The sequence below is a fragment of the Myotis nattereri genome (genome assembly GCF_964212035.1).
Source record: "Myotis nattereri genome assembly, chromosome: 7".
NCBI lineage: Eukaryota > Metazoa > Chordata > Mammalia > Chiroptera > Vespertilionidae > Myotis > Myotis nattereri.
In genome coordinates, this window is record NC_138082.1 from 71075167 (window position 1) to 71091279 (window position 16113).

At 37.1% G+C, this 16113-nt stretch overlaps 1 protein-coding gene across 2 annotated transcripts in view; it reads left to right on the forward strand.

Moving 5' to 3' along the window:
• Positions 1-16113, forward strand: part of LRP1B (LDL receptor related protein 1B) — a 1698272-nt gene that overhangs the window by 783521 nt on the left and 898638 nt on the right. For both annotated transcript variants that reach the window (XM_081095916.1, XM_081095917.1), the window contains exon 5: positions 818-946. In XM_081095916.1, the coding sequence (XP_080952042.1) occupies positions 818-946 (129 nt within the window). The remainder of the gene's footprint in view (positions 1-817; positions 947-16113) is intronic.

The following is a 16113-nucleotide window of genomic DNA, read 5'->3' on the forward strand; positions in this document are numbered from 1 at the left end:
ATACTGAAAAAGTCAGTGTCATAAACAGAACTATTCAACAAATATTCATTGGAGTGCATTTCATACCTTTGTAGAACTATCCAAGGACATCTAGCCTGCCCATCAAAAATGTAAATAAAAACTCTTTTAAAATAAAAGATGTGGATTGGTAGGAAGAGATCAACCAAAGACCTTGTATGCATATATGCATAACCCATGGACATAGACAATAGGGTAGTGAAGGCCTGGGGGGCATGGGGCAGGCTAGAAGGCGTCAATAGGGGGAAAAGGGGGGTTATATGTAATACCTTCAACAATAAAGGTTTAATTTAATAAAAAATAATAAAAGATGTTGCATTAAGTTTGATCTTATATTTCTGTAACTATTAAAACAACAATGAATTAGCTGATTTTTAAATTTTATTTATTACTATTTCAGTTAGTGTAGTTTCTAAAAGACTTATTGAAGTTGGCCCTTCCTTTTTTTTATCCTCACCTGAGGATATTTTTTTATTAATTTTTAGAGAGAGTGGAATGGAGAGGGAGAGACAGAAAAATACTGATGTGAGAGAGACACATGGATTGGTTGCCTCCCGCAATGCCCCAGACCAGGGCCAAGAGCATGCAACTGAGGTACATGCCCTTGACTGGAATCGAACCCGGGCCCCTTCTGTCCTCAGGCCAATACTCTATCCACTGAGCCAAACCGGCTAGGGTGGCCCTTCCTTTTTAGAGCAATAGTCTATTTCCAAACTATATTTTTTAAAAGTTTTCTTTAAGAAAAAACAAAATGCCCAACTATAAATCTACTTAGAAATGATGCCAATTTTCCTTTTAGATCAAGATGAATGTGCCATTTATGGTGCATGCAGCCAGACCTGCGTAAACACGTATGGATCCTATGCTTGCGGTTGTGTGGAGGGCTACATAATGCAGCCAGACAACAGATCTTGCAAAGCCAAAAATGGTAAGTTATCATCATTTTTGTTCTTCCAAATTTATTTCCTTTTTGCAGTCCCTTTTCCTTACAAATGTAGTAGAGCAATATGGACACTGAAAAAAGAGATTTTTGCTTTATTTTAATTTGTAGATCCATACTTAGAAATCCAGAGTAGTGCTTGTAGTTGTACTGATCATTATATAATGCTCTCCATTACAGCAGGTTTCTAATTAGCAAAAGTCTGTTTAAAAGGAATGGATTGATTGATTGCATTACCCAGCTCTCCCCTGGAGTAGCAATAGACTCCTAATTTGTTTCAGTTTCCCCTCCAAGATTCATGTTCCATATAACAGTTCAAGTGATCTAAAATGTAAACCAGATCATGTCACTCTCTTGCTTAAAAATCTCCCAAAAACTTTCACTCACATTGAGAATACAATTCAAATAGCTCACAGGTCCTGTAAGAGCCTAACGGACTGGTACCATTTACCTTTCCAATCTCACCTCCCACTACTCTCCTTTCATCACACAACAGTCATACTGGTTTTCTGGCCCTTCTTCAACCATATTACTCTTGTTTTGACATTTTTCCATGTGCTGTGTTACCTGTCTGCAATGCTTTTCTCTATGATATTCACATTCTTATTATTCAAGTTTTGACTAAAATGTCAACATTCAGAATGACCTTCTCTGACCATTCTATTTAATGGTGTATACCGTCTCCATCACTACCTTGTTTTCCAATTTTAGTTAATTATCCACGCCTACCCTATAACTATGTAATTTTCTAGTTTTATTTTCTTTATAACACTACGATTTGAAATGAACTAATTTAGGTACTAGTCTTTTACATCTGATTCCCCTAGAATAATGTAAGTATTGGACTATAGAACTCATTTGGGACATGCAGGTACTCAATATTTGTGGATGGAAGGAAGGAGTAAGGGAGGGAAAGACTGAGGGAGGGAGTAAAGGAAGGGAAAAAAGGCACTTTTCTTTCTAATTATAATTACTAAAATGAGTGCTCCACTCTTATGTGAATTTCATGGTTCAAAACTGTCTTTCTTTTACCTCTTACCTGCAAATAAAGCCTATAGTTTCTACACAAGTTCAGCCCATTATAAACACTCAGTGAGTATTGTTGATTTGCTAATAAAGTGGCCTTCAGATAGGATAGTGACAATAGGATGATGTTAAGTTTTTGTGGGCTGAATTAGCTTCGGAATAATATAGAAAGGTTATTATACATCATATTCCATCTGGCTTCTTCTAACTTCCCCCAAATCTGGATTTACTTAATGCACTTTAAAATTATGATGTTTTGATAAATTAATGAATGTCCTCCTACCCCACTGATTAGCAATGAGAAAATTAGGTGTGAGATGGGATTCTCTTTTTTGAAGCCAGATTGTTCATACATTGGATTTGCTCAGCAAGCTGCTGCTGCTGCTGTCGCCCTTTACAACAAATCCTCATGTTATAATTGAAATGATTTCCCTGAGATAGTGTGTTTAATTATTTACAAAACATATTCATATACAAAATTGCCCAGATGGAAACTATTTTACTTACTATTTATTTGAATTACTGATTTAGTTTATAAAAGCCTATTTATTTTTCTGAGCAATCCTTGAGAAAAATTAGGTCAGGTTGCATGCTCCTCTTTGTCCACCACTGGGAGTCCTGATTTTAAATATTGATGGAGTAAGGAAATAGAAGGCTAGTTCTTTGCTGTTTCTATTGATCCACACAATATTGTTGTGGTTACACAGGGAGAGTGTAATGTAATAAACCCGATACAAGGAGGCACTTTCTCTCTTTCTGCACGGAGAGGGTTTCTGACAGTAACAGAGTGTAATCAGAGAGGGTTGGTATATGATAACGGGATGCTGCTTCAAGGATATGGATGACTCTAGAATTGATAATAGAGTATATAAATGTCCTCACTTCTGGTTGGTTGGCTTGATGACAACATTGGCCTCCAGAGTTTGAAAATACACAGTTTCGATGGGAAAGTTTCTGTGGTTGGCAGTTTTATAACAATGAGTTGCAAGTAATAAAGTAAATGGGCAAAAATCTATAACATATACTGACTGATTCTAAAGGTCACAGGGATATTTGAACCAGTGGATTTGTACAGTTCAAAAGGAAAACTATCGGTTTTGCTTTAGATTTTTCATATTGATAGCAAGTGACCCTTAGGATTTTTTTTTTTGCTTTAGTTATGTATAAAATTCTATTTCTTTTATCAGCTTTAAATTTTTTATGACAATTTTATACTGTAGTGTTGCTAAGACTGATGGTTGCTAGGAAAAAGTTATAAATTAAGCCACCTTTGTCTTAACGCTTTGTCATTCCTCCTTTTCATTACGTGACTGCTTACTTTGTCCTCTCTTCCCCCCCCCTCTGTAATTCTACCCTCCTTGACTCTAGAGGCTGCCTTTCCTCCAAGTCAAGCCAGAGTTCCAGGGCTCTCAGAAAGTGGGAGTATGGGAAACTAGGAAAGGTTAGAATGAGCTGACTCAAGACAGTGGATGTATGAAAACGATCTCTAGGCTTTAGAAAGAACAATATAAAAATATCAAGTCCAAAATATACAGTGGGAAGATGGAAGCAGACCCAAGAGACAGGAACTGCAAAGGCCTCCCTAGATGATGGGGACATAATCTGGGAGAAGTAGCCTTGTCTGAGCAGGCAGACAGAGGCAGAGTCAGTTGGCTGGGAAGCTGCTTTTATAAAGGTGATGAACTAGTTTGGCACAGAATGACATCATAGTTGCTCCCCAATTATCCACCCAAAAGCTGCTCGTGTGTGTGTGTGTGTGTGTGTGTGTGTGTTATTTCCAGTATGATAATTGATAGTAATTAGGTACATTAATAAGTAAATTGATTGCCCTGACTGGTTTGGCTCAGTGGATAGAGCGTCGGCCTGTGGACTGAAAGGTCCCAGGTTCGATTCCAGTCAAGGGCCTGTACCTTGGTTGCGGGCACATCCCCTGTGGGGGGTGTGCAGGAGGCAGCTGATCGATGTTTCTCTCTCATCGATGTTTCTAACTCTCTATCCCTCTCCCTTCCTCTCTGTAAAAAAAAGAATCAATAAAATATATTTAAAAAAAATAGGTAAATTGATTATCCCTCCTTTGTCATATAATACCTGAATCCAAATAAAATTTATAAGCCTTAAGAGCACTTTTAAGAACTTGCTCTAATAGAGGGGAATGAGTGACATAGGTTCTGTAGCAATGGGGAAAGAGATTAATGTTAGGCAGGAAGCCGTTTGGTTTCTGTGAATTCATGCAATGCAGTTCTTTTAGTAATATTGACCTGACTACTGAAATATAGACGCAATTATTTCAGAGTTTGGAGGAACTTCAAAGGTAATCTAGTCCAACTATCTATTTGATATCAAAATAAGTACTTTCCAAATGGAAGAAAGTCTACAATGTACTTTGCAAAACAACTTTAATTTAAATTTGCATAGTTGAGTAAAAGCAGACCTTAATGTATGCACCCAGGCCTGGTAGGGGGAGCCACAAGCTGTGGATCACTGATAGCTCCATATAGGTTGGTCAAGGCCAGTCACAGGCAGCATGTGACATTGGCTGCACCAGAGCCCCTCTGAAGAGACCCAGAACAAATATATCCAGTGGCCAGCTTCAGACAACAACAGAGCAGGATCCAATAATCTTCACAAGCAGCATATCCACAGGAGATAGTGGCAGGCGCCAAACCCTGCTGGGGCAGAGTCCACTTTGTGTGATTAGCACCTGCAGAGCAGCCTGCATGCTGTGTTGGGAGTTGAGCCTCACTGTCCGCCAGCCTGAGGGTTGAGCCCATCCACAAATGAGTTGAGAGCAGTCAAGACTCAATTATAACAGGACGGCCCACACAAATCAAACAAGGGACATTCGTAGAGCACCGAGTTCTGGTAATCACGAAGATGGTTACCACTAGGTCCCACAGGTCACCTACGACATAAGTTTCCCTTACCAAGACTGGGAGTATAGAAGATATACTTAATACATAGAAACAAACTCAAACAAGCAGCCAAAATGGGGAATCAGAGAATCAGGCAAATAAGGAACACAAGAATTCTCCAGAAAAAGAGCTAAATGAAGTAGAGTTAAGCAATTTATCAGATACAGAGGTCAGAGTAATAATTATAAGGATTCTCAACAGTGTAAAAAATGATACAGAAACCATTAAAAAGGACCAGTCGTGCCCTAGCCAGTTTGGCTGAATGGTAGAGTGTCAGCCTATGGACGGAAGGGTCATGGGTTCCATTCTGGTCAAGCGCACGTACCTTGGTTGTAGGCTCAATTCCCACCCCTGTAAGGACGCGTGCAGGAGGTAACCAACGATGTGTCTCTCTCACAATGATGTTTCTCTCTCTCTTTCTCTTACCTCCCTCTCTCCCTTCTACTTTCTCTAAAAATCAATGGGGAAAAAAATCCTCTGGTGAGACTTAACAAAACAAAGCAAAACAAAACAAAAATTGAAGAAGAAATAAAGAGCTTCCCAGACAAGAAAAAACTAAAGGAATTTGTTATCACCATTTGTTGCTTTAAGAAAAGGAGGAAAAATAAGAAAAAGAAAAAAATAGTTGAAAAAATAAAATGGCAATAAATATGTAGCTATCAGCAATCACTTTAAATGCAATAAGGTAGCTGATTGGATAAGAAAACAAGACCCATGTATATGCTGTCTTCAAGAGACCCACTTCAGAACAAAAGATACACACAGACTAAAGAGATGAGAAAATATGTTTTGTGCAAATGGAAAGGAAATAAAAGCTGGGGTAGCAATACTTTTTTGACAGAACAGACTTTAAAACCAAGGCTATAGTAAGAGACAAAGAAGGACACTACATAATGATAAATGGATCAATCCAACAAGAGGATATGCCCCTTGGAAACATTTATGTACTCAACATAGGAGCACATGAATATGTAAAGCAGATCTTGATGGACATAAAGTGAAAGATTGACAATAATATAGTTATAGTAGGGGATCTTTAACACCCATTGACATCAATGGACAGATTTTCCAGACAGAAGATCAATAAAGAGATGGCAACTTTAAATGGCACAGTAGATCAAATGGATTTAATTGATATCTTCAGAGCATTCCACTCCAAAGCAGCACAATATACATTCTTTTCAAATGCCCATGGAACATTTTCTAGGATAGAACACATGTTAGGACACAAAACAAGTATCAACAAATTTAAGAAGATTGCAATCACATCAAGCATCCTCTCTGACATAATGCTATGTGTCCCAATTATGCCCAATTAATTAATTACCTGCCTAGATTTAGTGGGACATATGCAGGTGACCACCAGAGTTAAGTTAGGGTTTTTCAAAATGCTGACACGCCGAGCTCAAAAAGTTCGCCATCACTGGTCTAGAGTCTCTTGAGCTGAACCGAACACATGAACATACAAGACAGAATTAGTATGCAATCACACAAGGTTTATTTACCTATTCCTAGTGGGTCATAGGCTCCAGCGAAGGCCACCCGGCGATGCACACAGAAAGATGACAAAGACAGAGACAGACAGGCGGCCGCAGTTGGTTCAGGCTCGCACAGCAGAGCAGTCAGGCAGGAGCTCGTCTCACACAGGGCGACCTGGAGTCCTCCTGTCCCGGGGCAGGAGACACTGAGTGTCAAAAGTCCGGGGTTGATATGTGGTCGAGTAAACACGTTGGTCCTTATCGGTGGCTGCCAGGCTGAGGCCTTCTGGGCTGGTGTGATAAGGTTCTAAGGGTTCAAGTTTGGGCGTTCACTCATTTGGGAAAGTACAGAGTTTGTTTATGTCACTTCACACAGTTTACAATATTCAAATTTGAGGGATCTTATGGCTAATACAATGGTAACTATAACACTATGAAACTTGAAATCAATCACAAGTAGAAAACTGAAATACACACGACATGTTACTGAACAATGCTAACTAACATGTTACTAAACGATGAATGGTTTAACAAGTGTTGTCCAGGGTGTGGAGAAAAGGGAACCCCTGTGCCCTGTTGGTGGGAATATAGATTTTTACAGCCACTGTGGAAGCAGTATGGGGTTACCTCAAAAAATTGAAAATGGAACTGCCTTATTACCCAGCAATTACACTTCTGGGAAATTACCCATAGAAACCTGAAACACTAATTCAAAAGAATATATGCACTCCTATGTTCATTGCAGCGTTATTTACAATAGCTAATATTTGGAAGCAGCCCAAGTGTCCATCAGTAGATGAGTGGATAAAAAAATATGTGGTACATTTACACAATAGAATAGTACTCTGCCATAAAAGGGAAGAAAAATTTACCCTTTGTGACAGCATGAATGGGCCTGGAGAACGTTATGCTGAGAGAAATGAACCAGTCAAAGATAGACAAGTAACAAGATTTCATTCATATGTGGAACTTAAGAAACAAACTGACCTACCAAGCAAAACAGACACAGACTCATAGATAGAGAGCAGGCAGACAGCTCTGGTGGAAATGGGAGGCTGTGGGGGGAGTGGAGGGATTAAGCAAAAAAAAAAAAAAAGAACTCATGAACATGGACAACAGTGTGGTGATTGCAGTGGGGGTGGGGTGGGTTGGAAGAGGGCATAGAGGGGATAAATAGTAGAAGAAAAAATAAATTCAATTAAAAACAATAAAATAAAAGATTAGAATAATTTCAACGTATCTGAATTTGCCCTTCACACAAAGGAATCTCCCTGCGGTAATATCTTCAGTCTTGTGATGTAAAGGTAGATTATCATAGTGTTTCAAATGTAAAAATGGATGGAATGATTAGTTCAACTGCCTCTGACATAGGAAGTTAATTAATATAACAATGCATCTCTCAGGATGAATTAGCTTCTCTCTCAGAAGATAAAATCTAGACTGACAGGGAAGAAACAAACAAGTAAATAAATATGTGTACTTGATAAAACAAAGTGGGAGGAGGCAAAGTAGACTATGAATGCCATGATGGGTGTTTATTAATTTGAATGGGAAACACGATAAAAGCTAGCAATATTTAAATTAAACATTAGGGTTTGTCACTTGAAGAAACTGTTTTAAAATGGACTGTCAAAGCATTTATAGGCATCTACTAAAACTTCCTGTATATTTTTACATGTTTTGAGATTAGATTACTGGAAACCTGTCAAATATGAAAATAAAAAGATTTTTATTTTATTTTATTTAAATTCCTTTTAACTGATTTAGATGTGAACACCCAGGGCTGAAAGTCGGTTCATGCAGAATCTGTAAGCGTGAAAGTAATAGCTAAGAGTATTTAATTTTTGAACTGTTTCCATTTGTAGTGCTGATAAATGCAGGCTCATTGGACTGCTCTTTTCAATGTCCCAGCCACTGAAGTCAGGCACTTACGCTAGCATACATTTCTAGGGAACTAATACAGCTCTACTGATTGTACTATGGTAGTAGTAGGATAAAGAGCACTAAATACTTTTATGCTATCAATGTACAGGCACTGCATTAAATGGTACTGAGAGAGTGTGTGTGTACCTGTTTCCATGGAACAAACAGAGCAGTGAGAGAAGAAAGCCCATTAAATAATGTTGAGATTCTATTACAGCTTATAGTTTACTGTTCACTGATTGGGGCGGGAGGGAGGAGTGTCAGACTATTTAGGCAATGGATTTCTTTGTTGCAATAAATACAAATAGTAATCTCTATATAATCCACAGGAGCGTATTTCCAGCCGTGTTTTTTATACCACTTGCTGTTTTCTTTACTACAATTCTTAGAAAACAGAGAGAAGTAATACAAAATATAACTTTCTATGGCTCCTACATCTAACCTCTAACTCTGTTATTATCTGTTAATAAATAGTTTACATTTCTCTTTGGAATGTTAGGAATCAGCCATGGTTTTCAGCCAGGGCTGGTTTTGCTTACGGGAAGAATCGGCAGATGCCTGTATAGAAAGGGTATAGTTTCCTGCTCAGGGTATCAGAGTCTCAGCAGCCACTTAAAGTACTTAGAATTCAGTTATTAAAATATAATTTCCTTGCCTTTTTCCCCCCTTCTAAAAAAGAACCAGCCAGTGTTAAAAAGTTAGTGTTCTTAGGAAGGGTAACATTAAGCCCTAGTGACCTTGATCGCTTATGAGACTAGTAGATCAGACCTATTTTAGCATACCATCTGGCTAAGAAGGGCTTCCTGCAGAATGATATGTGGTTATGTCTGGACGCATGAAGATTTACTATTCAGAGCTTTTATTGGTTTTATGTAGTCCGAAGGTGTGGTGGCTGCACAATTTGTCATTTCACTGAGGCATAACTGAGTGATACTTGATGCCATGATTGTATCTGAGAATCTCTGAGCAAGGCAGGAGCAGAGTAATCCAGAGTGCTGTTCTTCACTCAGTCCCTTGTGCGTGGTGGAAATTATTCTGTGGTAAGTGGGTAAGTGGCGGAGATACAGCTCAGTGCCTGGAAAGAGTACATGTTTGGTAAATATTTGTTGGGTGCCAAAGCAATTTTCTTTCTAAACCTTCAGGAAGTAGAATAAGTGGACTGGGATGTTGAAAAGTCAAATTGCTGGAATAGGTACAAAGGACAATGGGGTGTTTTCCTAGTTTTACCCTGCTATTCAGGGCTCATGCTGCCTTCATTATAGTATTGGCATAAAAAATTGGTTTGGGGAGTTCTGCATAAGCTCCATAAATGTGTGCCCGTGTCACCAAGGCCCTCCTCAGATAAACATGCAATTCCAGTGAGCTTGCTGTGCAAGGGTAGCTGAGAAAGAGCTACCCCTCCTGTATCAGGAAATATTGCCTGAGCCAATATCCTGTAGAAATACCAGAGCTTTGCAACCTGCCTTTGAAATCCTGCCATGGCCAGTGAACAACATATTTCTGTATTTTCTGGAGTATTCCTACCCTACATCTCTGGCCCTTCACTCAGTTAGAAATCACATTTCTTGACAGGATAGGGCAGGAATTTCTGATGGAATTTTCATCACTAAAATTAAACATCACACTTCTTTTTCCTAGTCAAACACTGTTAATGAGTATGCCAGTGTTAAGATATAATATTCTGTGTGGTTTTTACTTCTTTGTTTATTTTTTTTTTAAATTTTTGTTAGAGGAAATCGCTTTCACAGTCTAGCACCTTTCTTGATATCCTGAATCATTTTTCCAGGAACAAAGTTTCAAGATTGGTAACAGTGAACATAACCATGGTGTCTTATGTATCATAACACCTTTGATTTTGCTCATCGTCAAAGAAAATATCAGATACAGAAAAAATACATGTCTTCCATTTTCATTACCACATCACATTTTTAACTGCAATATAGCTGAGGACTTCTTTGGATATGGAGAATTACATGGCCACCTTTATGGGTTCTATATTGACAATCAATAAACTTTTTTTTTTTTTTTTTTTTTTAGAAATGGCACAACAAACTGTAGAATAGTTATTGAATGATTAACTAAATCCTCAATTAGAATGTGTAATAGGTAATATGCCCTGCAATTAAATCCCTTTCTTTGTCTTCAAATTGGACAAATATAATGGAAAAATAAACAGAAATGTGGCATGCTTAAATTTATAGACACTATACTGGGTTTAATTTTAAGATGAGGCAAGGATAAATATAACTATAAAACTTTTCTATTGCTTTGTTTGGGGAAAGTAGAAGTATATAGTTATTAAAATATTGAGAGGAGGCAGGGTGGAAATTAAAACCTGAGAAAAAGAATAATATTTTGTTTATTCTAATAAGAAAACAAAAAAGCTCTCAGAGAGCCTTCAAGGCATCCCTGTATCAGTTTCAATCAACAAGGTAATAGCAGCAGTTAGAGAATTGCCCTTGGCACTCCTCCCTCTAGATTTTATCTTGACCTTGACTTTGATGACTAATATTCTGCATATTCTCCCTAATCAAGCTGCTTAGAGTCATTTTAAACCTGAGAAAAGAAAACCCATTGTATTGATTGCATTTTAAAATGCTTAAGCATTTCCCTTTAGCACTAGGACTCACAAAGTCTTCATCTTCCCATACAAGATAATTTTTGCCAAATTATTGTATGAATTATATCTTAATATCTTCAGAAGTTTAGAACAACTTAATTGTCAAATTGCAAAGGGTATATCTAGGAAAGTAGCTAGAAATTTGATGTATAATCACCATTGAGTACTTAGAATTAATCTGCCTTTTAAATAATATAATTGAAAACTGAAATCTATAATATAGGTTGTATATTTACATCCTTTCAGAAAACAAAGAAGATTATATGACCTTAATTATCTATGTCTACATAATTGATTTTTATCTATCTACCTTTTTTCTCTTATTCTAAGGATCTGGTTTCATATTTCCCTGAGAAAGTAGAAACAAAAGAGAACTTTCTCACTATCAGCTTAATTAAATCTACCAATTTATTTGAATCTAGAATGAATCACTCCACCTTCCTGTTATTTGAATCAAAGAACAATTTGACCTTGCTCTTAAGGCCAGTCCTTCAAATGTGCATCAGTGTCATCTTCTTTCTCCTGCTCAAGAAGTAGACGTATACAATTGCCTTCTTTATTTCTTGCTCATCAATATTTTCTCTTCTCCTGTATCAGTCCTATCAGCATAAAAGCATGTTGTAAAGATGTAAAGAAACAACTTTCTTTAAATCTATATTGTTCTCCACTACCACTCCAATTCTCTTTTCCCTTTAAATAAAACCTCACAGATGTGTTGTCTCTTTCTCCATTTCCTCCCCATCTCTCTTGAATGCACTTCAGTGGATCTTCCATTCTTATCACCCACCTAACACCTGTATTATCAAGGTTACCAATGACCTCCAATTGCCAGATTACTCAGTTCTCAGTTCGAGCAGCACCTTATCTTTGTCTCAAAGCAAGATATTCTTGGAGTTTCCTCTTACCTTACAAGACATGTTTACTCAGTTTATTTTGTTGCATTATTCTCACAGTGCCAGTATTTATTGGCACAATGCAGAGTTCAGTCCTTTGAACATCTCTTACTTGATTGATTTCCTAAGTGCTCTTATCCTGTATCATGCCTTTAAAAATACACACTCTTTCATGGTTTTATAGAACATCTGAGACTGGGACTCCCAGGTTATTATCGCCAGCCCTAGCGTCTCTATTGAACACAACACTCACTTGAATATTCAGACCCAACTCAGTATCTACACTGGAATTAATAGAAATATCAAACTCGATGTTTTTCAAACTCTTGGTTTTCTCCCCTTGTAACAATGCTTTTTCAAAGTTTCCCCTCTTGGTAAATGTCACCCCCAGTTACCCAATTGTTCAAGCCAAAATATTAGAGTCACCCTTGAATCCATTCTTTCTCATAAACCCTTCATTTCAAACTTTTAAATATATTCTGAATTGAACTACTCTCCCTAAGGAGCAGTCTACATTCCCAATACTTTACTTTTACTTTTCTTTATAGAATTTGTCACTGCCAAATCATATTAAATAGTATTTATTTACTTGTGTATTTTGTGTTCCCCTCACTAAAATATAAGCTCTATGAAAATGGGAGTTTTATTAGTTTTGTTAACTGTTATATCTCTAGCATCTACAGCAGTGCCTGGCAGAAGCTAGCCATGCTCAATAAATATTTGTTAAATGAATATGCAAATACTGAGGCAGTATATATATATTTTTCTTTTTAGGAGACAAAATAAATGTGCTTCTTAAGACCTCATGCTTTTAAACAGGGACTACTTTATGAACAGGAGTTATTTAAAGGCAGTTTTTAAATGAGCCGATATCTATTACATTTAACTCAGTCATTACAAACTTACAACTTGGAGGGGCATATCTAAATTAGGAAAAATGTGTTTATATAGCTAAAGTAGTTCCATCTTGCTATAATTAGGAAAGTGACTAAGAAATTAAAAATAATGTGAATTGATCATCTCTAGACTATCTGCTAATTCTAAATCTCAATAACCTAAAATTTTGAATGAATTATTCTCCAAAATGTTGAGATTCACTAATAAAGCCCTGCAATAATTTTCAATTAAACTTATTTCATTGTCCTGATTAAAAATCACAATGTGTTATTTGTTTCATTTTGCATATTGAAATACATGATAATTTTCACACTGTGGGCAAAAAGGGGCCACATGCTAACCTGACTACCTCAGGAAAGGCCTGCATGGTGACTTTGTAAACTCAAAAAGTGAGCCACTGATTAATATGACATATGCGACAGGAAGTAATCACTTTCTGATCATACAAAGCACAAATACATGTCTCTAAAACTGGTAGAAAAACACTGTTTTTTTATGCCGCTGACATAGGAGGGGTGTTGAAGCAGGTGAGGACAACTGTCCTTGTCCAGTATGAATGAATTGATAGCCTAGGAGAGGCTTATTCAAGCCAAGTCTTGGTTCTCTAGGTTAGAATACTGACTGTGTGCTTTTTTGTGCTTCAATCTTTTCTATGTGGAAAGTTAATATTTATTACTTCTCAATAAGAATTGATGTAGGCATTCCTTTGGCTGAAGTACATTAGGTAATGTACTTCCTTTTTTAAAAATATATATTTTATTGATTTTCTACAGAGAGGAAGGGAGAGGGATAGGGAGCCAGAAACATCGATGAGAGAGAAACATCGATCAGCTGCCTCCTGCACACTCCCCACTAGGGATGTGCCCACAACCAAGGTACATGCCCTTGACTGGAATCCAACTCGGGACCCTTCAGTCCGCAGGCTGACGCTCTGTCCACTGAGCCAAACCGGTCAGGGCGGTAATGTACTTTCTAATGGTCCTTTTGGAGAACTGTCTACTGACTCTAGGGTGGCATCTGATAAGAGTATCACAATTATTCTGGTCTATCTTTTATCCTCATTACCCAAGCTAATGGTGCTCTTCAGTTGGCATGTGAAAACCTGAGGTAATGATTGCTGCACACTAGTAATCAGCAGTGGTGCAAGTAGAGACAGATGACCTTTGCCAGGCCTATACCAGCTTTCATCATGAATCAGTGTAAATATTTATATCCTTAGCCCTTGATGATTTTTATGGGTCCTTATGATTCAGTAGTCCCCCTCATTACATGCTAAGCCTTAAGTTTATTTGTCTACAAAGTAAAACCAACCCCATACGAGTTGTCTTGGTGATTGAGTGTTGGCCTTCAATTCCAGTCAAGGGCACCTGCCCAAGATGCAGCTCAATCCCCAGTAGGGGGGTGCAGGAGGTAGCTGATCAATGATTCTCTCTCATCATTGATGTTTCTATCTTTCTCTCCCTCTCCCTTCCTCTCTAAAATCAATAAAACATAATATATATATATATATATTATATATATATATACATATATATATATATATGTATATATATATATATATATATATATATATATAGAGAGAGAGAGAGAGAGAGAGAGAGAGAGAGAGAGAGAAAGAAAAACCATAGTTAGTAATTAGCATAGACACAGGAATATTATTTCAGTAAAGGACATCACAACTAATATTGTAAGTATACTTCCTCCAGTATGTCATTTGAATTTTAAAGTTACCATTATTAAATCAAAACATGAAGCATCTAGCTTTTCTTTTGATTGATTTTCTGTTTACCTGCAGCTTTTAAAATCATAGGTTGATATATTTTGTATTAAAACAATCAACTGATTCACTAGAGAAAAGCAGCTACAAAAATCAAATAGATTGATCAGTGAAGCATTAATGTCAATTAAGCATTGGCTATGTTGATCCTTAATTCATTTTTATCTCAGTTTCTTAGGAATTTCAGTGTTCCTTCGTATTCCAGTCTCACTCCAAATAATGTTTACGACATACTTAAATTTACTGACTAGTAGCCAATTAAGAAATGATTGTCTACATCTGGACTTCTCAGAAAGCTTGGTAGCAAAGACGATTTCTTTAAATAGTGGTTCAATTTTTGAGAGGCAACTTCACTAAATGTCATTGCAATTGTCAAGTGAAGAAAATAAGCTCTGACATTAATGTCAGTATATCTTTGCTAAACTGATAGCACAGACATCTAAGACCCCTTCTTAACCTGAGAAATCTATTGATCTATCAGGTTTCAAAAGTGCCACTGTCAACTGGGGATGGGGAGGGGGAAGGAGGGGGCAAACAAACAGCAGAGCCAGGAGTGTTGAATAAAGACTAACTCTGGACTTCCAAATTTAGGAACTGTCAAGGGCAACTATTATGTGGTTCAAAATGATGTTAAGAGATTAGGAGAGAAGCCAACTGGCTAACCAAGCTCAGATGGAGTCCCTTGACAAGGGTATGCTAAGCAGTGATAATTCACAATTTTACCATTGCTTCTGAGAGAACTCTTTATTGGCTATGATCTTAACATTATTGAGACTTCTTTTTTGTTGGCTTATACTAGGCTGTCCAGAACAAGTCTGTTTTCTCCATGAGAAAGAGACTGTTGAGCTAACCATTTTATAATATCATTGAGCTTTTTTGCTGTATTTTTTTTTCCTTTGTTGCTTTTATAAAGTCAAAACCTTTCATTATCTTTCTGAAGGCAGAGAAAAATTCTATGGCTTGATTGAGAGAATTGTTTAGGGGGTAAAAATTCAAATACTCACCTTTTGGCCTTTTTTGTTTCCTATCTTTACATTTCTCAGTGTGAGTTTCTTGAAAGATCAAATGATATTTATGAAATTTTCTGAATATCCCACCTTTCTCTGGGTTCCATTCATAGGTTAAGAAAACAAATTATTTTGTAACATGTCACAGAATGTTTCTCAATAATTTTAGTGGGCAAGAGTTTCATGTGTCTTTTCCATTTATTCAGAAAATTTGTATTGAATGACCACTGGGTTCCAAGCTTTATCAAAATTCTAGAGCCACATCAGCAAAAGTAGGAAAACAATGAATCAGAAAAAATAAATAAGATATCTATATTTGATGATAAGTGAAAAATAATGCAAGAAATGGAGATATAGTGGCTTGCAATTTGTATGAGCTAGAGATACCCTCACCAGAAAGGTGACATTCAAATAATGCCTAAAAGGAGGTAAGTTGGCCATATATTGGGGATGATAATTCCAGAAAGAATAAAGAGCCTCTGGTTGAGCAGCTTACCTGGCTTGATCAAAAAGGGACAAGTAAGAAGTGCACCATGTCTGAAATGAGATGCGGAGGAGGAGAGTAGTTAGGAGATGAAGGAAATTAGTAGATTAAATCAGGTAAGGCTGTAAACACCAGGAC